The sequence below is a fragment of the Podarcis filfolensis genome, assembly GCF_964270895.1.
Source record: "Podarcis filfolensis genome assembly, chromosome: 16".
Lineage (NCBI taxonomy): Eukaryota > Metazoa > Chordata > Lepidosauria > Squamata > Lacertidae > Podarcis > Podarcis filfolensis.
In genome coordinates this window covers 17,575,628-17,602,820 of record NC_139620.1, presented here as the reverse complement: position 1 = coordinate 17,602,820, position 27,193 = coordinate 17,575,628, and the positions used below count along the sequence as shown (strand labels likewise).

The 27,193-nt window shown below is 45.4% G+C and overlaps 2 protein-coding genes and 1 long non-coding RNA gene across 4 annotated transcripts in view; 2 read left to right on the top strand and 1 right to left on the bottom strand.

Moving 5' to 3' along the window:
• The window catches only part of LOC310751508, a 126,403-nt gene that overhangs the window by 7,968 nt on the left and 91,242 nt on the right, over positions 1 to 27,193 (bottom strand). The window lies entirely within an intron of this gene.
• Positions 1,122 to 25,734, top strand: LOC310751205 (arylacetamide deacetylase-like 4). 2 transcript variants are annotated; one of them, XM_083590398.1, is made up of 4 exons: positions 1,122 to 1,874; positions 8,204 to 8,420; positions 9,877 to 9,940; positions 24,082 to 25,728. In XM_083590398.1, the coding sequence occupies exons 1-4, from the start codon at positions 1,461 to 1,463 to the stop codon at positions 24,854 to 24,856; spliced, it is 1,470 nt and encodes a 489-aa protein (XP_083446524.1). In that variant the 5' UTR covers positions 1,122 to 1,460; the 3' UTR covers positions 24,857 to 25,728. The 2 variants fall into 2 exon arrangements, with proteins under 2 accessions (XP_083446524.1, XP_083446523.1); XM_083590397.1 differs by lacking the exons at positions 1,122 to 1,874; positions 8,204 to 8,420; positions 9,877 to 9,940 and adding exons at positions 19,313 to 19,999; positions 20,763 to 20,976; positions 22,604 to 22,667 and having other exon boundaries at positions 24,082 to 25,734.
• LOC310751305 (arylacetamide deacetylase-like 4) lies at positions 9,947 to 12,549 on the top strand. Its single transcript, XM_083590602.1, has 2 exons — positions 9,947 to 11,338; positions 11,637 to 12,549. Exon 2 carries the CDS (start codon positions 11,638 to 11,640, stop codon positions 12,439 to 12,441), a length of 804 nt encoding a protein of 267 aa, XP_083446728.1. The 5' UTR covers positions 9,947 to 11,338; position 11,637; the 3' UTR covers positions 12,442 to 12,549.

The window sequence follows — 27,193 nt, the reverse complement described above, 5'->3', positions numbered from 1 at the left end:
TTCTTCTAACTTTTTCATTTTACATGCATTACCAGAAAAACACAGTAAGTACCCCAATTCTCTTGAATGTTTAGTTTCCTTAGTGCACTGGCTTCAATAGGAGATAATCATAAAAGTGATTTCCGTTCAAGTAAATTTTGATATCTGGTCCACTTTCCACAGTGTTTTTATCTCCCGCCCTCTGCTACCCACTACTTTCTTTCTCTTATAAAAATAAATCACCAAGCTGCTTTATTGCTTCCAGTACCTTAACCACATTTTTCATGAGGTTTTCGATGAACAATACCACATCATCCGCAAATGCCCTCCGTTTGTAAGTTTGAAGACTCACTTGGAGGCTTCGTATATCATTGTTTCCTTGCCAATAATGCATTTTTATTATAAAATTCTGTTTACTGTTTGCAAATCACTCTGTATATAATGTATTTATTCCTCTCACAAATTTCTCCCTGAACCCCATTTTATCTAGTAATTCCCGCCCCCAACTCCAAGAAGCATTACACTGGTCAACAACAAATTTGTTGTCTGCATTTTTTCAGTTGATTTAGGACAAATCTGATGCGCTGAATCCAAAAATCACATTGGTTTTGCTCAATCAGGTCAGGTTTTCAGCTATGGCCACATGTCGTTTTTTTACCTTTTTGTTCACATGTACCCTTGTGTGGAGCATTTTAGAAGAAGTTGGTGGGGGTGAAATGCCATGTCGAATAACTGTTTTGATTGGAAATGATTCTTTTAATGACAAGAAGTATTCAGGTCCGATAGTTCTGGGTGATTATGTCAAAAAGGGATCAGTTTGAAGTCAAAAAACCTCAAAATCTTCCATATATTGGTGCGGCTGGGATCAACAGAAAGAACCGGAGCAGCCTCAATTATCCTGATCTTCAATCAGCACGTCGTCCTGTAGCTCATTGTGATGAAATTCCAGTGCCTATCTTCAGAGAACTTCCTGACATTAGTGACGAAGATGCCTCCAGTGTTGAAGGACATGAAGAAGAAGAAGTGGTTCTTGAAGATGATGCTCCACATCCATTTCCCCAAAAGGAGTTGAATGATCTAGTTCACAACGTCAGCTTGTCAAAGGACTCTGCTGAACTGTTGGCATCCTGATTGAAGGAAAAAACCTCCTCTCTGACAGTGCTTGCATCAGCTTCTTCCGCAACAGGCATCAAGAGTACCTCCGTTTTTTCTCGGAAGAGGAGGACTTGGTGTACTGTGCAGATATTGCGCAGCTTCTGCTCAAGCTTGGAGTGCCACAGTACGAACCCAAAGATTGGAGACTGTTCATTGACAGCAGCAAGCGATCACTGAAATGTGTTCTGCTACACAACAGCAACCAGTTTGCCTCTATACCCCTGGCTCACTCGAGTACACTGAAGGAGAACTATGAAGCGGTGAAGTATGTGCTGGAGAAAATTGGTTATGATCAGCATAAGTGGTTTATTTGTGTTGACCTGAAGATGGTGAACTTTTTGTTGGGACAACAATCTGGCTTCACCAAGTACCCATGTTTTCTGTGCATGTGGGATAGTAGGGACCCTGCTCAGCATTACACAAAGAAGGACTGGCCTGTGCGGGAGGAATTGGTGCCTTGCAAAAAAAGGAACATCATCAATGACCCTCTGGTGGACAGAGACAGAATACTCTTCCCACCGCTGCACATCAAGCTTGGCTTAATCAAGCAGTTCACCAAGGCTCTGGACAAGGATGGTGACTGCTTCACTTACTTGTGCCAGGCTTTTCCAGGATTGACCATGGAGAAGTTGAAAGCTGGCATCTTTGACGGTCCTCAGATCCATCAGCTCATCAGAGATCCAGAGTTCAGAAACTCAATGAACGAAGTGGAACTGGAAGCGTGGAAGGCATTTGTTCTGGTAGTGAAGAACTTTCTTGGCAACAATAAGGCCAGAAACTACGCAGAACTTGTCAACAACATGCTGACTGCTTTCAGAAACCTGGGCTGCAACATGAGCGTCAAGATGCACTACCTATTTTCACATATGGACCGGTTTCCTCAGAAACTGGGTTCAATGAGTGACGAGCAGGGGGAGAGATTCCATCAGGACATGAAAGAGATGGAGACCAGGTATCAGGGTCGCTGGGACGCAGTCATGATGGCTGACTACTGTTGGACTCTGAAGAGAGACCTCCCTGCCGCTGAGCATTCCAGGAGTTCCAAGAAACGGATGTTCAAGCCCTGAAGTTTGAAAAATGGTGAAGCAACATGCAATTTACGTGTACTTACCTTTATCAATGCCCACCATTCAGTTTACAGTAAACCTGACCTGATGGAGAGAAACGGATGCCATTTCCTGATTCAGCAGTGCAAAAATACCCTAAATCAGTTGTAGAAATTTGGCAACATTCTAAAAGTAAAAAATTGTTGCCCAGTGAATTATCAAACGCTTTCTCTGCATCTAGAAAAATCATGGGTAATTGCTAATCTTTTCTTTTTCAAAATATTCAGTAGCATTTAATACAATTGCAACATTATCTTTTAACTGCCTCATCGGCAGAAATGCTGTCTGGTCTTCATGTATTAAGTTTCCTAACACTTGTTTGAGTCTTCTTGCTAATATTGCCGCAAACCATTTATAATTACAATTAAGCAAAGTAATAGGTCTATAATTGTTGACTTGGACTGGGTCATGATCTTGTTTTGCTATCAACGTGATATTGGCATACTCATAATAATACTAATTTTATTATTTGTATCCCGCCTGTTGTGACGTGGGGTTTGTGATTTCAGCTCTCTTGACATAATATGCTGGAGACAGTTCTGTAGTAACACTTCTTTATTAAAGCAAACAAGACTGAGAACTGAGGAGGGGAGAGCTACATTTATAGGGACAGGGAACTAGCTAGAAGGGATACATTTTGGAGGGAACAATATCAGGCAATCACAGTCCTGCCTTTTGGAGGAAACCAATAAGACAGAGGATCCAAATACAGCAGCTTAAATGAACCAATAGTAGCTGTACCCTCTGGAACCAAAAGGCAGTTACTTTACCCTAATGCAAATACAGACAACAATAATACAGATATAAAATCCTTTGACTCAATACACAACACCCCTCCCCCCCTAGTGAGCACTGCAGACGTAATCTCTCAGGTACTGTGGGGGCCTACAACTTCTACTTGATCTCCTGACAACAGGTGTTGCCGGTTCTGGATTGGATGTTACCTGTGGTAGGGGGGGTGCTATAGGGGTTTCGTCAGGAACAGATGGAGTCCCAGACATCGCAGGGTCCCCTACCTGTACCTCGTCCTCCTGAGGACTAGCAGACCCTGGTTCATTTGCTGAAGCCCCTGGTGACTGCACCTCTGGGCCATTTTCACTCTGGTCTTGCAGCTCTGCGTCGTTAGCCAGGGATGAATTATCTGACCCCTCCCTGCTGAGTGCCCGGCGCCTCAGCTGATCTATATGTCTCTTCCAAACTTGCCCATTTTCCAAGGTCACATAGTAGGACACTGGTCCACTAGTCCGGGTGACCACACCAGCCACCCACCGCGGACCTCGTGAATAGTTCCTCACCCAGACCAGATCTTCAGGGGCGAGATACCTTGTTGTGTCAGCCTCAGCCTGGGGGGTTTCTCTTGAATTACGGTTTGGCATTTTATCGGGGTGGACATAATCCAGCACCGTTACCAGTCTTCTACCCAAGAGCAGCTCAGCTGGCGACTTGCCCGTCGCAGTACACGGCGTCGCATGCTGCAAAAATAACATTCGCGCGATGCGAGCTGACCAGTTACCCTCCATTAATCGTGCAATGGATTCTTTGGCTGTTCTTACCATGCGCTCAGCCTGCCCATTGGAGGATGGGTGAAAGGGCGCGGATGTGACCCCTCTTATGAAGTTATCAGCCAAGAATGCCCTGAATTCTTGGGATACAAAAGCTGCCCCATTATCTGATACAATGGTCTCAGGTAACCCGTGGGTTGCAAACAGCTGCCTCAACACCTTGATTACGGCAGCTGATGCCATGCTAGGGACCATCACCACTTCTAACCATTTGGAATATGCATCGACAATAACCAAAAAGACCTTCCCCTGGAATGGCCCAGCAAAATCTAAGTGCAGCCGGCTCCAGGGAGATCTGGACTGCTCCCACCAGTGAACTGGTGCTCTGGCCACTTCTGGCCGCACCTCTTGGCATGCCTTGCATGTTCGTACCCATTGTTCTATGTTCTGGTCCATTCCAGGCCACCACACATAACATCGGGCTAGCGACTTCATCCTGACCATTCCCGGGTGTCCCATGTGAAGCGTCTCAAGAACCCTGTTTCTCAGTGGTGCTGGGATGATCACCCTATCTCCCCACAGGAGACAACCCTTATGCATGGACAACTCGTGCTGCCTTGTCGCATAAGGCCTGAATTTGTCTTCATGCGGACCACCTGGCCACCCCCTCCCCACCCAAGTGAGCACACGGGAGAGAACAGCATCTTTCCTCGTTTTCTCAGCTATATCAGTAGCCGTTACAGGAGCCCCCGGAAGTGTTTCCAGCATCATTATGTGCTCCGCTGGAACAGGATCCACATTGCTCCCGCCAGGAAGAGGCAATCGACTCAGCGCATCAGCGTGGTACAACCGTTTCCCCGGCACATGGGTCAGGGTGTACTGGAACCCGTTCAGTAATATAGACCAACGCAACATTCTGGGGGAGAGAATTTGTGGCGTTTGTTTGTTCGGGTTGAACAACCCTAACAGTGGTTTGTGGTCCGTTTCAATGGAGAAATGGCGACCATACACATAATCATGGAACTTTTTGATTCCTGCCACAATTGCAAGCGCCTCTTTGTCAATTTGAGCATAGTTGCGCTCCGTGGGCGACAACGTACGGGAATAGAAAGAGATGGGCTTTTCCGACCCATCCGGTTCCCTATGACTCAGCACCGCCCCCAGGCCGTATTGAGAGGCATCACATGCCAGGACCAGCGGCTTCGACTCATCGTAATGAGCAAGGACGCTCCTGCTACTCAGCATTCCTCGCAAGGAGTCAAAAGCCTTCTGCTGCCCCTGCCCCCATCGCCACACATTCTTTTTCTGCAACAGTCGATGTAATGGTTCAGCTACCGAAGCTTTGTGGGGTAAGAACGAATGATAAAAGTTAATAAGTCCCAGGAATGACTGCAACTGCGTCTTGTTCTGTGGTCGTGGTGCCTCGATGATGGCCTTAATCTTAGCATCTGTGGGGTGGATGCCTGATGCATCAATTTTAAACCCCAAGAAATCCACGGTTGGCACCCCAAAACTGCATTTTTCCTTTTTCAGTTGCAACCCCACCTCCTTGAACTTGAGCAACACTGCACGGACATGCGCAACCAGTTCCTGTGGGTCTTTTCCAGCAATCAAAACGTCATCAAAAAATGGCAAGACCCCCGGCAGACCTCTTAACAGGCGTTCCATGAGCCCTTGAAAAATCCCTGGGGCCACACAAACTCCAAATTGTAATCTGTTAACTCTGAACGCCCCTTTATGTGTGACAATAGTCTGTGCTTCCGCTGATTGTGGGGTTACTGGCAGCTGTTGGTAAGCTTGTGCCAGGTCAATTTTGGCGAACACCTTGCCCCCAGCCAGTTTAGCCAACAGATGTGATACGACTGGAATGGGGTATGAGTTTCCCCTGAGTGCCTTATTGATAGTACATTTGTAATCTGCACAGATCCTGACTTCCCCATTTGCTTTAAGGGCCGTGACAATTGGAGTCTCCCACTTAGCAGAGTCCACGGGTGAGAGAACTCCCTGCTTGACCAATTTATCCAGCTCTGCTTCGATCTTGGGTTGCAGTGCAAATGGCACTCGCCTTGGTTTGAGTCGGATTGGGGCCACCCCAGGGTCCAATTCGAAGTCAACTGGGGGCCCTTTATAACAACCCAGTTTTCCATTAAAGAGACCGGCAAATTCTTTGCATAATGCCTCGCTCATCTCAGGGCAGGTTTGGATTGAATTAAGCCCTGATATACTCAGTCCCAGGGCGGGGAACCAGTCAGTGCCCAGGAGACTGGGGCGACTGCCCTTCGCAATCACCAGTTTGAGTACCGCCTGTTTGTCCCGGAATTGTACTCTCACGGCACACATTCCCATGACATGGATGCGGCCCGCTGAGTATGACTGCAAGGTTGCCGGGAAGGGCTCCAGAGGGGGCAACTTACCCCTGGGGAAGAATGTCCTCGCGGTCTGGTCCGACACGATAGTGAATCCAGATCCGGAGTCCACCTCCATGTCGCACAGCTGACCCTCAATCTTCACCTTGACGTGTGCCTTGCCTTGCGCTGGAAACTGCACGACCCTCCCGTTGATCTCCGTTACGTAGTGGCAGTCCTTTAGAACATGGTTTGCCGTGGACGGTCTGCGATGCTCCAGTCTAGTTGCTCCTGTCGCTCCCAGCGCCGCCGATCTACAGACCCTGGTGATGTGACCTGTCTTCCCGCACGTCCGGCACATAGCATCCCGGAAACGACAACTCTTCCGCTCATGGTTTCCGCCACAACCAGGGCACCTGCCTCGGTGATCTTTGTGCACTGTGCAGGCCTGACGCACTGACTCAACCCCACGGACTGGGCTTTGGCTCGGAGTAGCCTCTAGCTCGTCCATGGCATGCGCAACTTCTATCTTAGGGGCCTTGCGACTGGCATCAAGCTCCTCTCTTTCATAATTCTCCGTGGCAGCGGCCTCCTTCAAGGCTGAAGCAAGGGTAACCTCTTCTTTAGCCACGATGCGTCTTCTGGCTTTCTTGCTGCTCAGACCACCGATAAACCGATCCAGGAGAGTCTCTTCCAGACATTGGAAGTCGCAGTGCTGAGCGAGCTTCCGCAGTTCAGCTAGGAATGCAGATACAGACTCCCCAGCACGCTGCTGCCTCTTATGAAACTCCAACCGCCGGGCCATCTTGGTCTCAGTAGGCACCAAATGGCTTGTCAGGCAGGCAAGAATATCTTTGAGAGGTGTCTCACTTAGCTTCGCTGGAGCAAGCAATGCCTTGGCCAGCTTGAAGGTCTCAGGCCCACAGTAGCTCAGGAATGTGGCCCTTCTTTTGCTGGCATCGGTGATCCCTTGAGCCACTGCGAAGAACTCAAAGCGTTCGACGTAGTCTTCCCACGTGTGGGGCTCTGATGGCTGGAAGGGCTCCAATACCCTTGGACTCTCCATTGTCCTGTGGCAGGGTCGTCTTCTCAGCCGGCCAGTGAGTCTTGTTCTTAGCTACAATCCGGACTCTGGGGCAGGGCTGCGTTTAACCGCTCCTCAGCATTCCGGATCCCACCTTCGTCGCCAGTTGTTGTGACGTGGGGTTTGTGATTTCAGCTCTCTTGACATAATATGCTGGAGACAGTTCTGTAGTAACACTTCTTTATTAAAGCAAACAAGACTGAGAACTGAGGAGGGGAGAGCTACATTTATAGGGACAGGGAACTAGCTAGAAGGGATACATTTTGGAGGGAACAATATCAGGCAATCACAGTCCTGCCTTTTGGAGGAAACCAATAAGACAGAGGATCCAAATACAGCAGCTTAAATGAACCAATAGTAGCTGTACCCTCTGGAACCAAAAGGCAGTTACTTTACCCTAATGCAAATACAGACAACAATAATACAGATATAAAATCCTTTGACTCAATACACAACACCGCCCATCTGGTTGGGTTTACCCAGCCACTCTGGGCGGCTTACAGCATATATAAGCATAATAAAACATCAAACATTAACAAACAGAATATCTTATACAGACTAAAATAAACCTATAAATCAATATAAAATAATAATAATAATAATAATAATAATAATAATAATAATAATAATAATACCCAAATTAAAATAGCTGCCAATCCCAACAAAACATTTAACCAACCCCAACCCAACAAAAACAAAACAGGGGAACTAAAATTAAAGATTTTAAAACTTTTTAGCCAGTTGCCACATCCCAAGAGTTGTTCCAGCAATGGCCCTCTGGCCTCCCAGGATCCCCTTTTAGCTGTTCAAGGTGAGTCTGGGCCCTGCCCCCTAGGCCAAGGGGAAATGGGCCTTTCAGCAGGGAATGGTCTTCCAAGTATCAGGTATCTCACCCTGTGTCAAAGTACTGGTCATGATCATTTCTAAAGGCTGGATTAGACGGTCCCAAAATACTTTTTTAAGTATTAAAAAATTGCAAGTGGAAAAATATCTAATGCTAATTATGCATGCTAAATGTTTTGTTTTAAACAGGCAGGAATTCTGGAAAAAATGGGCATCTGCCATAGATATTCCATAACCAGGGCCATGTGCCTATTCATTCCGATAATGAAGGACTCCAAACTGATCATAAAGGACCTGGTTTTTGATGGGGTGCCTGTGAGGGTGTACTGGCCCAAGACATCACCTGCTGGGAACAGGAAAGGAATCATCTTTCTTCATGGAGGTGCTGCGGTGTTTGGAAGCATCCGTAAGTTCTGTGAAATGTGTTTGAAATGGTTAACTGTACAGTAGAACTTCTATTGACAACCGCCACCACTCGCGGACGTTCTAAGTTGCGACCATGACAAACCTGGAAGTAACGGGCGGGCTTGCTGCCGTTCGCACCTGCACAGAAGTGGGCAATTGTCGCCCATGCCTGCGCACAATGGCGCCTCTCCCAGCGACCCGTTTCGCCATAAGGACAGGCCTCCGGAACAGACTGTGGTCGCTAGTAGAGGTTCCACTGTATTGTTAGAAGAGAATTTGTCATTGTAATTTAATGTAAAGATCCTGAAATGTTTGCCGTGGACGGGGGTGGGGTGGGGGTGATTTGTGCAGCCTATACATGGTTGTTGTTGTTGTTGTTGTTTTCTACAATCAAGTAGCATATATATTTTATGAAATAATAATAATAATAATAATAATAATAATAATAATAATAATAATAATAATATATTTATACCCCGCTCATCTGGCTGGGTTTCCTCAGCTACTCTGGGCAGCTTCCAATAAAATATTAAAATACAATAGTCCTTCAGATATTAAAAGCTTCCCTAAACAGGGCTGCCTTCAGATGCCTCCAAAAAATATGGTAGGTGGTTTTTTCCTTTGACATCTGGTGGGATGGCATTCCACAGGGTGGGCACTACTACAGAGAAGGCCCTCTGCCTGGTTCCCTGTAACTTCACTTCTTGCAGTGAGGGAACTGCAAGAAGGCCCTCGGGGCTGGACCTCAGTGTTGGGGCAGAACGATGGGGGTGGAGACGCTCCTTCAGGTATACTGGACGGAGGCCGTTAAGGGCTTTAAAGGTCAGCATCAACACTTTGAATTGTGCTCGGAAACGTACTGGGAGCCAATATAGGTCTTTCAAGACCAGTGCTATGTGTTCTTGGCGGCTGCCGCATTCTGGATTATTTGTAGTTTCCAGGTCACCTTGAAAGGTAGCCCCACATAGAGCGCATTGCCGTAGTCCAAGCAGGAGATAACTAGAGCATGCACCACTCTGGCGAGACAGTCTGCGGGCAGGTAGGGTCTCAGCCTGCATTCCAGATGGAGCTGGTAAACAGTTGCCCTGGACACAGAATTGACCTGTGCCTCCATTGACATTAAAAACAGACATTTCTGACACAGCAATATTAGTCATATCCAGTCCTTTTTTTCTAGAAAGAGAGGTGCCAGTACTCACCATGAAGTTGTTAAGGTAAGTGCCACACATTTATACAACAACAACAAAGAGGTGCCAGTACTTCATACCCTTGTGTACCCCCTGGGGGGAAAAGCATTGGTCATATCTGTTAATTTCAACAGGTTTACTTTCAGTAGGACTAACTCGCAGTGGATTCAACTCACAGTGATTTCAGTGTGAACGACCAAGGAAATGTGTAATGGAGAGTAACAAATAATTGCTCACAGCAGGCAGTGTGTGATGTGTTTTCCCCCCTAGGAACCTCTGAAATGATCTGCCGTTCCATTGCCCACCAAACTGACTCAGTGGTTTTGTGTGCTGAGTAAGTATCTTCTTGCTTGTTGTAGCAGAAAAAAGAGTATTTCCCCTCAGTTTCTAACCCTTCCACATGAGCCCAGAAAAAAGCTGATTTTGCCAACATAGTGAATTTGCCAACCTTTAGAATGGGTGTTCACCTTTGTATTTTGATTTTTATGCCTTTGGACCCAATCCCTCTGGCTTTAATGATAAGAAGAGCTCTGCTGGATCAGGCCATTAAACTACTTTTACAGAAAACCACCACATCAACCCATAAAAAGCCATTAGGATTCTTCTCCTAAGGCAAAATGGCCCTGTGGTTGAGAGGGAAAGTGCAGCTGGAGTTAAGGTGAACTTCTCTTTGGCAAATAAGCTAAAGCTGTTCCCAACTGTCCCGTCAGCCACACTTACCATCCAATGAGAGCAGTGGTACATTGGGCAATGGGAGACGTGTCATTTGCCAGGGCTTCAGAGCCCTTTACAAGGCAAGCCTTCCCGACAGTAATGGACATCATCTCTCCCAATGGCTGCCCTCACTGCCTTAATGCACCTTTAGTGCATGATCTGAAGCCTCCTGGCCAAGGTGGATGAACTGGAGTTCTTGGCTTTAAGGCCATATGGTTTAAAGTGGGCAGAAAGAGTGGGAAGCACTGATCTCAGGAAGGCATGGTGGGACATACTGGAGGTGATTCAGAACTGGGGTTGTTCTCCTGAGATGGAAAATGAAATCGAGGAAACATTCAAAATATAGAAGTTGGTTATATTAGGCATGTCATGTGGAAAGTGGCCTAGGGAAATGTGTTTGTCACTCTCTCTGAACTCTAGAACATGTGGACATTCAATGAAGCTGAATGCTAGAAGATTCAGATAAAAGAAAGTACTTATCCATACAGTGCAAAGTTAAACTATGGAACTAATTCCCACAGAAAGCAGAGATAGCTTCCAATGTGGGTGGCTTTGAAAAGGGATTAAATAATTGGGCAGAGTATAAGGCTACCAGTAGCTCCTAGCTATGCTGGCTATAGTCTGCCTCTATGGTCGGAATCAGATTTGACCAGCGGCCACTGAGAATGGGATGCCAAACTGGTGCAGAGCATCAGCCACAGGGCCTCTTCATTTCCCCTCTGACCCCAGACCCCACCCCTGCACCATTGCCCCTCTTTTGCACCATCCTTGAGTGGCATCTGACTGGTGTGAATGTGTCTTGCTTGCTTGGTTGGAGGGTAGAGAAAGGTGTGTGGCTGTGTGTAGGAACCAACCTACTTGTCCAGTGGGAAAGTTCACATTTGCTTTCCATTTTGCTCTCTGGTCACACCCACAGCTGACATGTGGCCCCCAGGAAGGTTGCATAGAAAGGAATGTGGCCCTAGGGTGCCACCCTTGCAATATGCCATTGCAGGAAAATGCTGCAAAGTGTATGATGTGTTATGTACTGAAGTTCTCACCCTGGGCCAGCAGGGGGATACTGTAGATAGTTATGCAAATGAAGGATCGAAAGTCACGTTCAGTGATTGGATAGTTTGTATGCAAATGAAGGATTGAAAGTGACGTTCAGTGATTGGCTAGTTACAGAAAATGGTTACTGTTGCATTCTAGTGGAGCTCTATATAAGCAGGCTCACCAAGCTCCTCAGTTCAGTTCTGTTCCAGCTTACAAATAAAGAGCTGCTTTGGAAGAATCGCTGTGTCGTCTGATATGTTCGTCCACGACTTAACATGATGAATGCTGATGACATCTTGCCTTCTCTTTAGGTATCGCTTAGCTCCTGAGCATCCGTATCCAGTCCCTGTACTGGACTGTTTAACTGCTGTAATATACTTTATGAAAAATGCAAAGGAATATGGAGTGGACGCCAGCCGCATTGCCATTGCTGGGGAGAGTATTGGAGGCACTTTTACTGCAGCCATTTGCCAAGAACTGGTGACCAGAGAGGACCTCCCAAGACTGCGAGCTCAGGTCCTCATTTACCCATTCCTCCAAGGAATGGACTTCAATCTGCCATCCTATCAGCAAAACCAATCAGTTCCTCCTATGTTCCGGAAAAGAACTGTCAAAGTTGGTTTGACATATCTCACTGGGAAGACAATGAATGTAGATGGAGTTCTGAAAGGCGCCCATGTCCCTCCTGATTTGAGAGAGAAATACCGAAAATGGATAAGTGCTGATAACATTCCAGAAGAATTTAAAGCTAGGGGCTATGTTCCTGTAGAACCTGCTCCATTTTCAGAAGAACTATATGAACAAGTTAAAAGAGGTACCGAGACAATGTTTTCCCCCCTCCTAGCAGAGGATGACATAATCCGCCAGCTCCCGGAGACTTTCATTCTAACCTGTGAATATGATGGATTCCGGGATGATGGGCTGTTGTACAAGAAGCGGTTAGAGGACCACGGTGTGCCAGTGACATGGTATCATGTTCAAGATGGATTCCACGCAATAATGGCCTTTGCTGGTTGGGGGCCACTTGAATTCCCGAGCACACAGAAATGTTTGCAGAGTGTAATACAGTACTTAAAAGGTTTATAGAAATGAATGTCCTTCTTTGTCTTCCAATGGCTGTCTTCTGCTTCTGTGGAGGGAAATTTTGTTCCTCATTGTGCCCATCCTTAAGCTAAAAGAAAAACTCAGGTCCAAGGTTTTGTCAGGCTAATTTATTAAAATCACCATTGTGTTTGTAAGTACATAAGCAAAGCTCTGTTGGACCAGGCCATTGCCCCACTTTGTCCATAATCCTACTCTCACAGAGACCAAGCAGGTGCCTCCTGAGATGCCCACAAACAGGACCTGGGTGCAAGAGAAGTTTCCCTACTTGTAATTCCTAGCAAATAGCATTAATACTGCATGCAGTAGTGGAGGGGAAACATACCCATGGCCTCCTCTATGAATTGGCCCAATCCTCCGTTAAAACCGTCCAAATGGGTCACCAACATTGTCTGTTGTGTTTGCTAATTCCAATGAATAACTGTAGTGCCAAAATAATTGGAACATTTTAGAGACTGAGGAGACATCATGCTTGTGACATCTAATTTATCTTATACAGTGGTACCTCAGGTTAAATACTTAATTCGTTCCGGAGGTCCGTTCTTAACCTGAAACTGTTCTTAACCTGAAGCACCACTTTAGCTAATGGGGCCTCCTGCTGCTGCTGCTGCGCCACCGGAGCCTGATTTCTGTTCTTATCCTGAAGCAAAGTGATTAACCTGAAGCACTATTTCTGGGTTAGCGAAGTGTGTAACCTGAAGCGTATGTAACCTGAAGCGTATGTAACCTGAGGTACCACTGTATTTTAAAAGCACACAAAATAACAGACTGATGTCAAAACAGAACACCATATCTATCTGTGCAAAGTTACTTCATGACAATCAGTGCTTTTTTCTGGGAGTACTTAAGGGTGTACACATTACCTGCACATTTTTTTATTGAAGAAAAGCATTGATGACACTCCATGGAACTATCCATTCTCCAACCTAGCAGGGCACCGCATTATTATTATTATTTTTAACCAGGCCGCTCATGTATCTCCCAAAAGTGTTTTAAGTGGTGGGTCCGGCAACTTACTTCACTGCAAGGAATTGTTCTTCAACCTCAGGCAACCAGCTAAATACCAAGAAGATCTCATCCAAACTACTAACAAACCTGATACCCGAGAGCTGCTCCTATGAGCTAAAAGATGGGTCAGACGAACAATTTCAGAGGTTAACCCCCCCCCCCAAGTTCTGTTAAAGAGTAGCTTGGATGAATATTCCCTTTTTTCAAATGCTTTTTATTGATTTTTTCACAAACAATCAACATTTTGTGTTGTCTTATTTACACTGCGTAAGTTCGCGCCCAGACTTCCTTCCTTCCCTGCTTCGGTTTTCTTAATTTATATCTTCTCTTGCAGATTCTTATTTACCCTCTATACACATCACAGGATTTATGTTAACCCTGCTAAAGTTTTTAAACTTCTACAGTTAATTCTTATGTATGCAACAGATTTACTCCACTCTTCTTCAAACTTTGTCCCTTTTTGGTCTCGAATTTTCTAAGTCATTTTAGCCAATTCTGTATACTCAAAAACTTTGGTCTGCCATTCCATTGCCGTTGGGATCTCCTGTGATTTCCACTTTTGAGCCACAAGAATCCTGGCTGCAGCCGTAGCATATTGAAATAGTTTACAATCCTCCTTTTTCACCTCCTCCCCTATTATCCCTAATAAAAAAGCCTCTGGTTTTTTAGGGAATGTATACTTTAAAAGTTTCTTCAGTTCATTATATATTAGATCCCAAAACTTTATCATCTTTTCAGATTTGTCAGTAGCCTTTGACATGGTCGATCATGATCTTCTGGACCACCGCCTCGCAGACGTGGTGCCGCAGGGCGCAATTCTCTCCCCGGTGCTTTTTAACATCTTTATGCACCCCCTTGCCCAGATTATCCAGAGCTTTGGGCTGGGCTGTCACCAATATGCTGATGACACTCAGCTCTGTCTGCTGATGGATGGCCACACCGACTCGGCCCCGAATGCACTGACCAGATGCTTGGAAGCTGTGGCTGGATGGTTTCGTGGGAGCCGATTGAAACTAAATCCTTCGAAGACAGAGGTCCTATGGCTAGGTCGGGATGGCATGGGGATGAGGGACCAACTCCCTTCTCTTGCGGGGGCCCAATTAGTGCCATTGCCTTCCGTTAAGAGTTTGGGTGTAATCCTTGACGCCTCCCTTTCCATGGAGGCGCAAGTTACAGCAACAGCCAAGGTGACATTTTTCCACCTTCGCAGCATCAAGCAGTTGGTCCCTTACCTTTCCCGCCCCAACCTGGCCACAGTGATCCATGCGACGGTCATCTCCAGGCTTGACTACTGTAATTCGCTCTACGCGGGGCTGCCCTTGAAGCTGTCCCAGAAACTCCAGCGGGTGCAGAATGCTGCAGCAAGGCTCCTCACGGGGTCTCTGCCATGGGAGCATATTCACCCAGTGCTTTTCAAACTGCACTGGCTCCCGGTGGAGTACAGGGTCAGATTTAAGGTGCTGCTTTTGACCTTTAAAGCCCTTCACGGCCTAGGACCCTCGTACCTACGGGACCGCCTCTCCCGGTATGCCCCACGGAGAGCCTCAAGGCCCATAAATAGCAACACCCTCCCTCCCCCACCCACCCTTCCTTTTGCATGTCAAGAGAGGCTGGCATCCTTCCTCATCACAGACCCCCTTCACTTGGTCTACCTGCTTCCCACACCCCACATTGAGGAGCCGCAGCGCCGCCGCCCCCAGAATCCCCCCAAAACCAACCCTGTCACGTGTCAAAGGCAAGGGGTGGACGGGTACCTCCCCAGCCTGCAGCCTCCCTTCCCATCCCCTCTCCCCACCCTGTCTGCTTCTGGCACTCATTTCTCACCTACGATGATGTCTTCGGCTTCCACACCTGCTTGGTGTCGCTGGCTCTGCTCACAACCCAGGCAGCCTGGGGTCTGCTCTGCCTCTCAGGAGGAAAGGGGGTCCGTTTCAGGGTTCTGACAGACACCCTGCCAGGGGCGGAGGAAAGGGGGTGAGGTGGGGGCAGGCCGCCCCAAGTGTCACCACTGAGGGTGGTGACAAAATGCTGGGCGGCAATGCACCTGAGCCACACATCTCTCCTGGGAGTGATGCGGTGGCTTGGGTGCCCGCAGGCTCCGCTCTGCCCCTAATGGTCCGCCCACCACCTCCCCCTCAGCTGTAGGGCGGCTGAGTGGGAGGAGGCAGGCAGACTCCTCAGAGGCCCCACAGAGCGTCCTGCCCCGGCTCGCCCCACCCTGCCCCACGGGCAGCTGGTCCTGCTTCTGGGCGCAGGGCACATGTGCCACCCCAGGCGCCTGATTGGCTTGCTCCGCCACTGCACCCTGGGAGATCTTGAGCATAAGATTATGGATTGTAGAGTTGGAAGGGATCCTGCATGTTATTTAGCCCAACCCCCTGCAATGCAAGGATATGCAGTTGGGTCATTCCATGTCCAGTGATCCAGAGACTTTTACCTTACCCTTTTACATTGCTTTCAGTTTCCTAAAAGTAGAATAAGAGAAGTTCCCAGGTATCTGTTTTTATTTTAAATCTCAGCTCGTTTTGTGAGTTACGAGGCTTTGAAGTTAAAAAAACCTGACAGTTTTGTCCTTGCCAAAAACCTTAAAAGCTCAGCCCAGAGTTGAGATATTTCAAAACTAAAAATACCAATCTCTTCAGGACCTCATGGGCATTAATATGACATGGCACATGGTGGACTTGGTCCAAATTTGAAAGTTAAGTTACATATTTTAACATTTTAAAAAGTGATTTAAAGAAATTAAGATAATTTTAAAAATTCCATTTTTTTATTGATTATTTCATATTTCTAAGAGCTTCTTGCAAAATTTCATCCCATCTCAATGGGATCACATTATCTATATCTATATCTATATATCTATATCTATATCATCTATATCTATATCTATATCTATATCTATATCTATATCTATATCTATATCTATATATTGTACATACATGTCAGCCTTATTGGGCTCTGTTTAGGATAAATGGGTCTTCCTGGAGTAAAATATAACAGAATAAACAAGACTTCAAGCCACTTCAGGCATTTCTTTAAAAAGTTATTCATTTAAAAGGTATCTGAAAAACTAGTTAGGCTTTTCTTTTAAAAATGTGTTCCAAAGCAGACTGGTAGCTTGCTGAGCTTTTGACGTTTCGTGTAGTCTGGCAAAGTGCAAATTATCAATTTAAAACCCTCATAAACTAAAAAAAAATAGGATGGGATTAAAAAAAAGTAACTTTTTAAGGTTTAAACTTAGTTCTGATCGTTCAACAAGTGTACAAAATTTCAAGAAAATCAGATGACATGAGGTAAAAATTCACCAAAAATGTCTTCCTCAGTGGCAATGAGCATGTGAAGGTTCACCTCGCAGTTGATGAAGCCCATTGCATTGAGTTACTCCAGCTGCTGCTGGTAGATCTGGACTTTGCATCTGCCAAGGGAGAGAGATCAGAGTTTTCCTTCTCTGAGATGGGCTACCTTCCGAGGTTGATGAGCCCCATGGGCCCCTCACTTTCCTCTGCAGCATGTATATGATATGACAAAGCTAATTCTAGGTTGGCAGCAGAGTCAGGAACATTCCCTTCCAGCCTTGCTGGTGCTAGAGAGAGGTTACAGCAATAATGCAAAGCAGGTTGCAGTGTTTTGTGCATCTTGTATGCCTCCTTCCAGCCACTCCTGCTGCTATGCTGGTGCAAAACATATTGCTCTGCTTTCCTTTGGACCGTATGAGCGAGGCTGAGAGGTGGATCTTGTTTTCTGGGCAGCCCAGGACCTCCATACACACTGCCTAGGCTTGCGCTCCCGGGAAGTCACTCTAGTGCTGCTGGAAGCCATGGGTGCACAACGACAGGGGTTGCAGTAGATAGGAAAAAGCTGTGGTCCCTTTGCACAGCGACTCCAGCCTCTCAAACCTGAATAGTTTTGCCTTTCTGCTTTTGTGCTTGTGGAATGTCAAGATGAGCTGGGAAGTAGCTCAGTGGCACAGCATGGAGGGTCCACCATGTTGCTGTGATGGGATTTGTGGGAAGGATTCCCTTGCAACTTGTCCCGCAGGCCAAGTATTCAGGGCATGGAAAGGAATTATTTCATTGCCAAAAGGGGGATTGACTAAGCATGTGGAGGAGATGACAGGTGCTGAACGAGTGGGCTGTAGTCTCTTCACGTGTCTTAAGGTCTGTTTTGTTCGAGGGGAGGGTGAGTTGACAAATCACTGAAGTTGCTTCAACGTAAGGAGTTGCATCATGTGACATAGGGCGTAGTGAGGAGATCTGTAACTGGAAGTGCCAGAGACTGTCTACAGCATTTTGCAGGATAAATCTGGGGGCATCTTCACATTTTGCATTTCATCTCCACAGGAAGACATGCCATATTCTTTCCATGGCAACTGGGAGCCAGAAACGCCCATGGTGGCTCTGAAGTCAAAATGAAATAAATCTGTGAATTTGATGACATTCCAAGGCATATCCTAATCTAATCAACAACAGAGCCACCAAGTTTTTTTAATTTTATTTTTGCAAAATAAATACATTGAGAAACAGAAACTTCAAATATGGGGTGGGGAGTGGGATTCCTGGAAGACTTTGGGCTTTTTCCTTTGGCCTTTGGTGGGTGTCATTTATTTACATTTATTTACATTTATTTACGTGGATGAGTAATGCTCCTTTCTGTGTCAACTGAGTTTTTCCTTCTTCTCATGGGTAAATTGAGCATTTACAAAGAGGCAAGGGACTCCTTCCCTCATAGTAAAGTCAGAAGGAGGATTTCCTCTTCACAGAAAGCCCATAAGAGAAAGAGTTGGCACTATCCAGGAGATGTACGAGAAGGAGATCATGGCTACCCAGCATGGCCAGTGCTCAAGGATGATGGGAGTTGTAGTTCAGAAACATCTAGGGACCCATGGTTGAGACCCAAAGAACACTGAAGGGCCCAAAGTTCTCCTCCCTGCAAACACTGAAATTGAAGAATGCTAGTAAAATAATCCCCTCTGATTCAAGCAAGGCCTGTCACAAGGGAGCTCTTCTTCTGTGCCCTTTCCCCCACAGCAATGTTGGCTTTCCTTCCTTGCCCTCATCACCTCCACCCTATGGTGTCATGGCATTAGGTGGTGGCCTGCAGCATTATCTTGAGGACAAATCAACAATTGCAACCTTCCATTTGGATTACTGCAACATGTTATGCATGCAGTTGAATTGGGAAATGGTCTGGAAACTTCAGTTAGTACCAATAACAACTGTTGGGACAGAGAAGGCGAGAGAGAGAGAGAGAGAGAGAGAGAGAGAGAGAGAGAGAACCTGAGAATGTGTTCCACACCTGTTGAGCTGTATCCAGTTCAGACGAGAATGGGCATGGCTAACTCAGGTCCATATACAGGTGAAACTCAGAAAATTAGAATATCGTGGAAAAGTTCATTTATTTCAGTAATTCAACTTAAAAGGTGAAACTAATATATGAGATAGACTCATATACATATGCATGCTTCTACTTCTCAGAGGTCCAATATTGCTCTATTTGCAATCCTTGTTTTGCTGATTTCATTTAATATTCTAATTTTCTGAGATTGTTAATTTGGGGTTTTGATCAGCTGTATGCAGTGATCATCACAATTATAACAAATAAAGGCTTGACATATCTCGCTTTGCATGTCATGAGTCTATCTCATATATTAGTTTCACCTTTTAAGTTGAATTACTGAAATAAATGAACTTTTCCACGATATTCTAATTTTCTGAGTTTCACCTGTATAAGCAGAGGAAGCTTAAATAAATAAATAAATAAATAAATAAATAAATGAATGAATGAATGAATGAATGAACTATATAAATGGAAAGTGGAGCTGTATGAGCAGCAAACTGATTTCTGCAAGAGCTATAGACTGGGTGGGATTGGCTCCCATTGGTCAGCCTGCACAGCGCCAAACCTCTTTCCTCACCACACTGTTCTGGAAAGTTGCAGTGACCCTCCTGTTGGGAGGATGCCATTGCAGTGTCGTGCCAGCCAGCCCCTCCTGCATCGTTGTGCCGCCCCTTTTAATTATCCCTGATAAACTCCTCAGGGAGGGAAGAGGCACAATGATTTTGTGTGGGAGGGCAGGCACACTCCTATGCACGCTTTCCCTTGGGAGGAGAAGATAGGCAAATTCACACCCACCAATGCGTATCCACACCCTGTGCGAGGAACAACAGTGTCTTTCAGGAATCCAGGATAGCTGCAATGTCTTACTGGATTATTAAACGATTTCTTTTCTTCTCAACTGAGAATTATATGGGTTGGCCTAGGCTGTTCTTTTCCACATGGCATAGATTGTTCTCCTATAAATGCCACCAGCATTGGCCAAGGCGAAGTCCTTGTCTCTGTGCCTCTGAGTTTAAGGGAAATGGCATTTGGTGAAACTCTGTGGATGCTGATATTATATATGACCATTTTCATTCACTCCTTGCTGTTTGCATGGGGAGCTTATTATCGTCTTACTAGGACCCACCTGCCTCGAGGAATGAACTGCCGTGCATTAGTACTACTCGGTGATTTCTCACTGGGATATGTCATGATACTGGTAAGTTTATTTTACATATTTCACGGGGATGAAGGGACACCTCTCTAAAAAGGGCTGCAACGTTTGAAATATTTTAGTTTAGAGGAAAGGCGAGTAAGAGGCAACATGATAGAAATTTATTAAATTTTACATAACATGGAGGACGTGGATAGAGAAACGTTTTCCTCCCTCTCTTATGACACTCTCATGAACATATTGAAGCTATGGAAGAGGCAGTGATGGCTGCCAAGTTGAATAGCTTCCAAAGAGGATTAGGCCATGGCTGGTCATCGCTATGTTCGGGCTCTAGAGATGGAGATAGCAATGCTTCTGAACACAAGTTCCTGGAAAACATAGAAAGGGAGAAGGCTCCTGTGCTTGGGTCATATTTGTGGGTTTCCCATTGGGGCACCTGGTTGGCCACTGTGAGATGCTGGACTAGATTGGCCATTGTCCTAATCCACCGGGCTCTGCTTAGGTTCTTATCCACTCCAATGTATTTATTCTGAGTAATACTTGCACTGAATACCACCCATTCCATGTGATTCTTAAGGACTTCAACAAGAAGCATACAAGGAAAGGGGAGTGGGCAGGGTCTTCACTTCTGTGCTGCTCAGGGTGAACCATTTTCCATCCAAAGAGGAAGGAAAGGATATACAGTTCAGTCGCCTCATATGCCTGGGTTCCATCCCACAGGCAACAGACATATGCCAGAGAGAAAGAGAGAGAGAGATAGAAATTATGTAATGCTGATTATAAATGCTAAATGTTTTGGATTAAACAGGTCAGACTTGTGGAAAAACTGGGCATCTGCCATAGATATTCCATTATGAGGTCCATGGGCCAGTTAACACCATTAATGAAGGACTCAAACTTGATAATAAAAGACCTGGTTTTCGATGGGGTGCCGGTGAGGGTGTTCTGGCCCAGGACACTTGCTGGGAACAGGAAAGGAATCATCTTCATTCATCCAGGTGTTGGACTATTTGGAAGCGTCCGTAAGTTCTGTGAATTGTTTTTGAAATGGTTCATGATGTTCTTTGAGGAGAATCTGGGGTGTTGCTGTAATGTAAAGTTCCTGAAATGTTTGCTATGGAGGGGTGGAGCATGGTTTCTGCTACCCCATTATTATTATTATTATTATTATTATTATTATTATTATTAATCAGTGCTTTTTTCTGAAAAAATGGTTAGGGGTACTCTCATTTGACTCAAGAAAATCACCATTTTATAGTTCAAAGCGGGGAAAATAAATACAGCAAATGGATAAAAGTACAAAGATTCACAAAAATGTTTAGGGATATGCGTACCCCTGTGTACCCCCAGAAAAGAGCACTGATTATATTTCTTTTTCTATACTGCCTTGCATGCCATAATAAGAAACAATAACAAACCCTTCCCAACAGACAGTTTACAAGGATGTAGATTGTTTAATTGGCCAAAGGTTTGAGAGAAGAGGAATGCTTTTGCCTGGCACCTAAACATATGTAATAAAAGTGCCAAGTGAGTTTCCCTGGGGACAGCATTCCACAAATGGGGAGCCACCACAGAAAAGGCCCCTTCTCCTGTTGCTGCCCTCTGGGCCTCTCACAGAGGAGACACATGAAGAAGGGCCTCAGATGATGATTGCAGGGTCAAGACTGGTTCATATGGGGTGAGGTGGTCCTTGAGGTATTGTGGTATTGAGCCATTTAAATCTTTATAGGTCAAAAGCAGCACTTTGGATTGGGCCTGGAAACCAATTGGCAGCCAATGCAGTCAGGCCAGGATTGGCGTTATATGCTCAACCCGTCTTGTGGCCTTGAGCAAATGGGCTGCTGAATTCTCCAGCAGCTGCAGTTTCCAAACTGTAGGCAATTTAAGTTCAATGAACATGGCAAGATAGGATTGCAGGAAATGGTGCTGAGTTCTGTTGTAATTCTTCACATCTTGGTCAGTGATAAATCCTTATAATGTCAAAGGGGTTTCTCTATGCCTCAAGGGACTTCTATGAAAGGACTTCCAGAGATTATCAGAAATAACAGGGGAGAACAAAATCCACATACTTGTTTTCAGCTAGTGATGCCCCATTTATAAAGGGTTCAATCTAAGGTACATTTTCCAGCGGAGATCCACAATCAAGTGTGTTAAGTTGTGGGCGAACATATCAGATGACACAGCGATTCTTCAAACAGCTCTTGTTTGTTCAGAGGCCAGAACAGAACTGAACTGAAGAGCTCAGTCAGCCTGCTTATATAGAGCTCCAGAACAATGTAACTGTAGCAACTTTCTAAAACTATCCAATCACTGAACGTCACTTTCGATCCTTCATTTGCATACAAACTATCCAATCACTGAACGTCACTTTCGATCCTTCATTTGCATAACTATCTACAGTATCCCCCTGCTGGCCCAGGGTGAGAACTTCAGTACATAACAAAGTGTTATATACATTTTGTGACGTAAAAAATTAATTACCATGCCAGAATTAATCATATCTGTTAATTTCAGCAGGTTTACTTTCAGCAGAAGTAATATTGGATTCAACTCACAGTGATTTCAATGTGAATGACCAAGGAATTTTGTAATGCAGTGTAACAAATAATTGCTCACAGCAGGCCGTGTGTGATGTGTGGTTTTTTCCAGGAGTCTCTGAAAGGGCCTGCCGTTCCTTTGCCAAACAATCTGATTCAGTGGTTGTAAGTGTTGAGTAAGTATCTTCATGCTCGTTCTATCAGGAAAAAAGAGCAATTCCCCATAGTTTGCAACCCTTCCTCGCACATGAGCCCAGAGAAAACCTGACAAAGCTTTAAACATAGTGATTTTTGACAACCTGTGGAATGGGTGTTCATTTTTGTATTTAGATTTTTATGCCTTGGGGCCCACTCCCTCTGAGCATGAGCGCTCTGCTGCTGGCCCAGCATCCTGTTCTCACAGTGGCCAACCAGATGCCCCGATGTGAAGCCTAGAAGAAAGGCGTGAGGCTGAAAGAGGAAGCCACCGAATCACGCCATGGCTTAAATCGTCCCTGGCCACGCCCCCAAGTGACCTGATTGGCCGCCTGGCAACCTGATGTGGCCGGGGTCTCCCCCAGTGGGATGCGGGATGTTGTCCCGCCCCAACGCTGAGGTGAGTGGTTAGGCAGCTGGACCGCAACCTGGCCCCACCAGGAAATGGACCCGATTTCTCATCCCCCTGACCAAGACACTCAGGGAGATCCTGAGATGAAAAATGAAATCAAGGAAGCATTCAGAAGATAGAAGTTTATAATGGCATGGAAGAAGTGGCTAGGGCAGGCATAGGGAAACTCGGCCCTCCTGATGTTTTGGGACTACAACTCCCATGATCCCTAGCTAGCAGGACCAGTGGTCAGGGATGATGGGAATTGTAGTCCCAAAACATCTGGAGGGCCGAGTTTGCCTATGGCTGGGCTAGGGCAAAGTTTTTTTATTGCTCTCTCAGAACACTGGAACATGTGGAAAGCTGGAAGTTTCAGATAAAAGAAAGTACTCCTTCAAAGAGTTCAAAGTTAAGCTATAGAACTCACTCTTACAGGAGGCAGGGATAACCTCCCACTTGGATGACTTTCAGAAAGGTTTAAGCAAATTTAAGAGTTTAAGGCTACCAGTGGCTTCTAGCCATGATGGCTATAGTCTGTCCGTATGGTCAGAATAAGACTTGCTGGAAATTGCAGGAGGGAAGAGGGCTCTTGTACTCATGTCCTGCTTGGGAAGTTTCTCCAATGATTGACCCCTGGCCACTGAGAATGGGATGCTGAACTAGCATATTCAGGTGGAAAACTTCAGGCACAGAGGCTGAATGCTGCACTCCAGGCCTCTCCATTTCCCTCTCTGAACTCACCCCAGACCCCCCACCATTGCCCCTCTTTTGCACCCTCCTTGAGTGGCATCTGCCTGGCTGGAATGTGTGGCTGTGTGCAGGAGCCAGCCTACTTGTCCAGTGGGAAAGTTTGCATTTGCTTTCCATTTTGGTCTCTGGGGCCCAGAATGTTTCACAGAAAGGAATGTGGCCCTAGAGGTGAAAAGGATTTCCAACTCAAGGGGAAATGCCAAATGCGATCCAGGAAAATGTCGAATGTTGATGATACCTTATTTTCTCTTTAGGTTTCGTTTAGCTCCTGAGCATCCCTATCCAGTCCCTGTACTGGACTGTTTAACTGCTGTAATACACTTTCTGAAGAATGCAAAGGAATATGGAGTGGACCCCAACTGCATTGCCATTGTTGGGGAGAGTAGTGGAGGCACATATGCTGCAGCCATTTGTCAAGAACTGGTGACCAGAGAGGACCTCCCAAGACTGCGAGCTCAGGTCCTCATTTACCCATTCCTCCAAGGAATGGACTTCAATTTGCCATCCTATCAACAAAACCATTCAGTTCCTCCCTTGTTCCGGAAAAGAACTGTCATACTTGGTTTGACATATCTCACTGGGAAGACAATGAATGTAGATGGAGTTCTGAAAGGTGCCCATGTCCCTCCTGATTTGAGAGAGAAATACAAAAAATGGATAAGTGCTGATTACATTCCAGAAGAATTTAAAGCTAGGGGCTATGTTCCTGTAGAACCTGCTCCATTTTCAGAAGAACTTTATGAACAAGTTAAAAGAGGTAATGAGACAATGTTTTGCCCCCTTGTAGCAGAGGATGACATAATCCGCCAGCTCCCAGAGACTTTCATTCTAACCTGTGAATATGATGTTCTCCGGGATGATGGGCTGTTGTACAAGAAGCGCCTAGAGGACAACGGTGTGCCAGTGACATATCACCATCTTCCAGATGGATTACATGGAATATTGGGCCTTGTTGGTTGGGGGCCACTTGAATTCCCGAGCACACAGAAATGTATGCAGCATGTAGTAGAGTTCTTAAAATGTTTATAGAAATGGCAGTCTTCCACTTCTGTGGAGAGAAATTTTGTTCCTCATTGTGCCAATCCTAAAGTAAAAAGAAAAACTTATTTCCAAAGTTTTACTTTCTAATTTGTTAAAATCCAAAATTTTACTGTCTAATTTGTTAGAACAGAACACTATTAACAAAATTATCGTGGAAGGAAAAGAAATAGATAATCCGAAAGAAATTAGGAAAGGATTTGTGAATTTTTATAGACAATTATATAAGAAAGCTGGAAAATATGATGTAAAGAAGATAGAAGATTTCTTGAGACGAAAAGGGGTGCAACAAATACTGACAGAAAAGAAAGACTGAATGAATGACCTAAATGAAAGAGAAGAAATTAAAGCTGCAATAAAAGAATTGAAAAGTGGAAAGGCACCAGGACCGGATGGATTTACAGCAAAATATTTGTGCTGGTCCCAGGGGGTTACCATGCGGAGTGGTCCGAGTCCAGTCCGAGGTCAAGGGTGTGGTATGGAGGCTGTCCATCAAGGCTGAAGCAGGGTCCAAGGCAAGGAGTCGGGTGTGGTCAGGAACTCTGGCAGAAGAGCAGGACAGGGTGCAGGCAAGAACAGGCTAGCAACAACGTTGCTCCCACAACCTGGGACTGGGGCTGGCCAGCTTTTATCTGCCCCGAGGCATAGGGCGGTCCTGGTCCACAGGTGACTCGCCTCTCCTGGCCTGGAGGCGAGCATTCCTCCTGCGAGAACTTAGTTCCCTCCGCCTCTCTGCCCTGAGCCTCTGCAGCTCAGGAGAGGCTGGAGGGTTACTGGACCCAGAGGCAACCTCACCATCCCCTGACGGGGCTGAGAGTGGAGCACCTGCAGGCAATGAGTCCTCAATCACCTCCGGAGCCAGAGCATATTCAGCTGGTGTCTGCTCCTGAGGATCTGGCACAGGTGAGGGCCTTTCAGGTTCAAGTCCCAGCCCCGGCTCAGCTGGTCCTGGAGGCGGGATTCCTCAGGTTCAGCCTCTGAATCCGATTCCCAGGCCATCACAATATTATAAAGAAATGAAGTACACCCTACTTGTACTGTTGAAAAAAGTGATGAATAATATATTAAGAAAATGAGAACTACCAGAAACATGGAAAGAAGCATATATTACATTAATACCAAAACAGGATTTGGTCTTAACACAAGTAAAGAATTACAGGCCGATTTCGCTATTAAACAATGATTACAAATTGTTTGCAAGCATATTGGCAAATAGATTGAAAAAAATATTGAATGAAATAATTCATAAGGATCAAGCAGGTTTTCTACATGGCAGACAGATGAAAGACAATATATGGAATCTCGTAAATATAATTTAGTATCTGACTGCCAGAAATGAAAAACAGGCGATGTTAATTTTTGTGGACACGGAAAAGGCCTTTGATAATATATCTTGGGAATTTATGTTAAAGAATTTGGAGTTAATGGACATTGGACAATTTTTTAAAAAAGGAATAAAAGTGATATACTTTGAAGAAAGAGCAAAACTTATAGTAAATAATATAATAACAGAAAATATTGAGATTACGAAAGGTACAAGACAGGGGTGCCCATTATCACCACTATTATTCATATCAGTACTGGAAGTCTTCCTAAGGACAATAAGGAGCATCTCTTCACAAACTGGTGTTTCTGCCATGTCAGTCCAAAAATCTTCCCACTACAGGCAGCTGCCGAATCCACTCAGTCCAGATAAAATCATATCAAGGCTTCTGCCCAGCACTTCTCCCAGACCAGATGTCATTCAAACATTTAGCCTTTCCAGGGAAGGTATCGCCAGCTAACCTGGAAGTACAAATATCAAGAAACAGAATATTAAAGTCTTACCTTCCCCTATGGCTATCTAATTTGATTCAACAAGCTGGTCAGACCCAACTTCTGTTTGTGGCCGCTTGCTGATTTAGAACTGCGTCGCATCTCTCAGCCATAAATCCTGGGCAAACATCCAGCATTCTTTGACGTCTCTCCAGTTGTTAATGAGATGTTGCTTCTGTGGTGATAAGTAAATCAAACCGAGGAATATTTCATCCTCTTCCAAGCAAGCCAGAAGTCTTAATTTTCATTGTAAAACCATTTCCACACAGTTAATAATTATTAGAACCATATTATATCAACAAATGCCAAACTTTCCCAGTCTCATTTGCTTACATAATGTTAAGGAAAAATCTGGGTGTGAGGCTGCTCAGTCATCCAGCTTGTCGGGCAGAGCCCGCGGGTCCCTGCGGAAGGAGTCCAGTCAACCGGAGCAAATAGCTGTAGACCAAAGTTTATTGCGCAATAGGTTCAAAGAGCAAATTTTGAACCCCGAGGATGGGGTGACAAAGACTT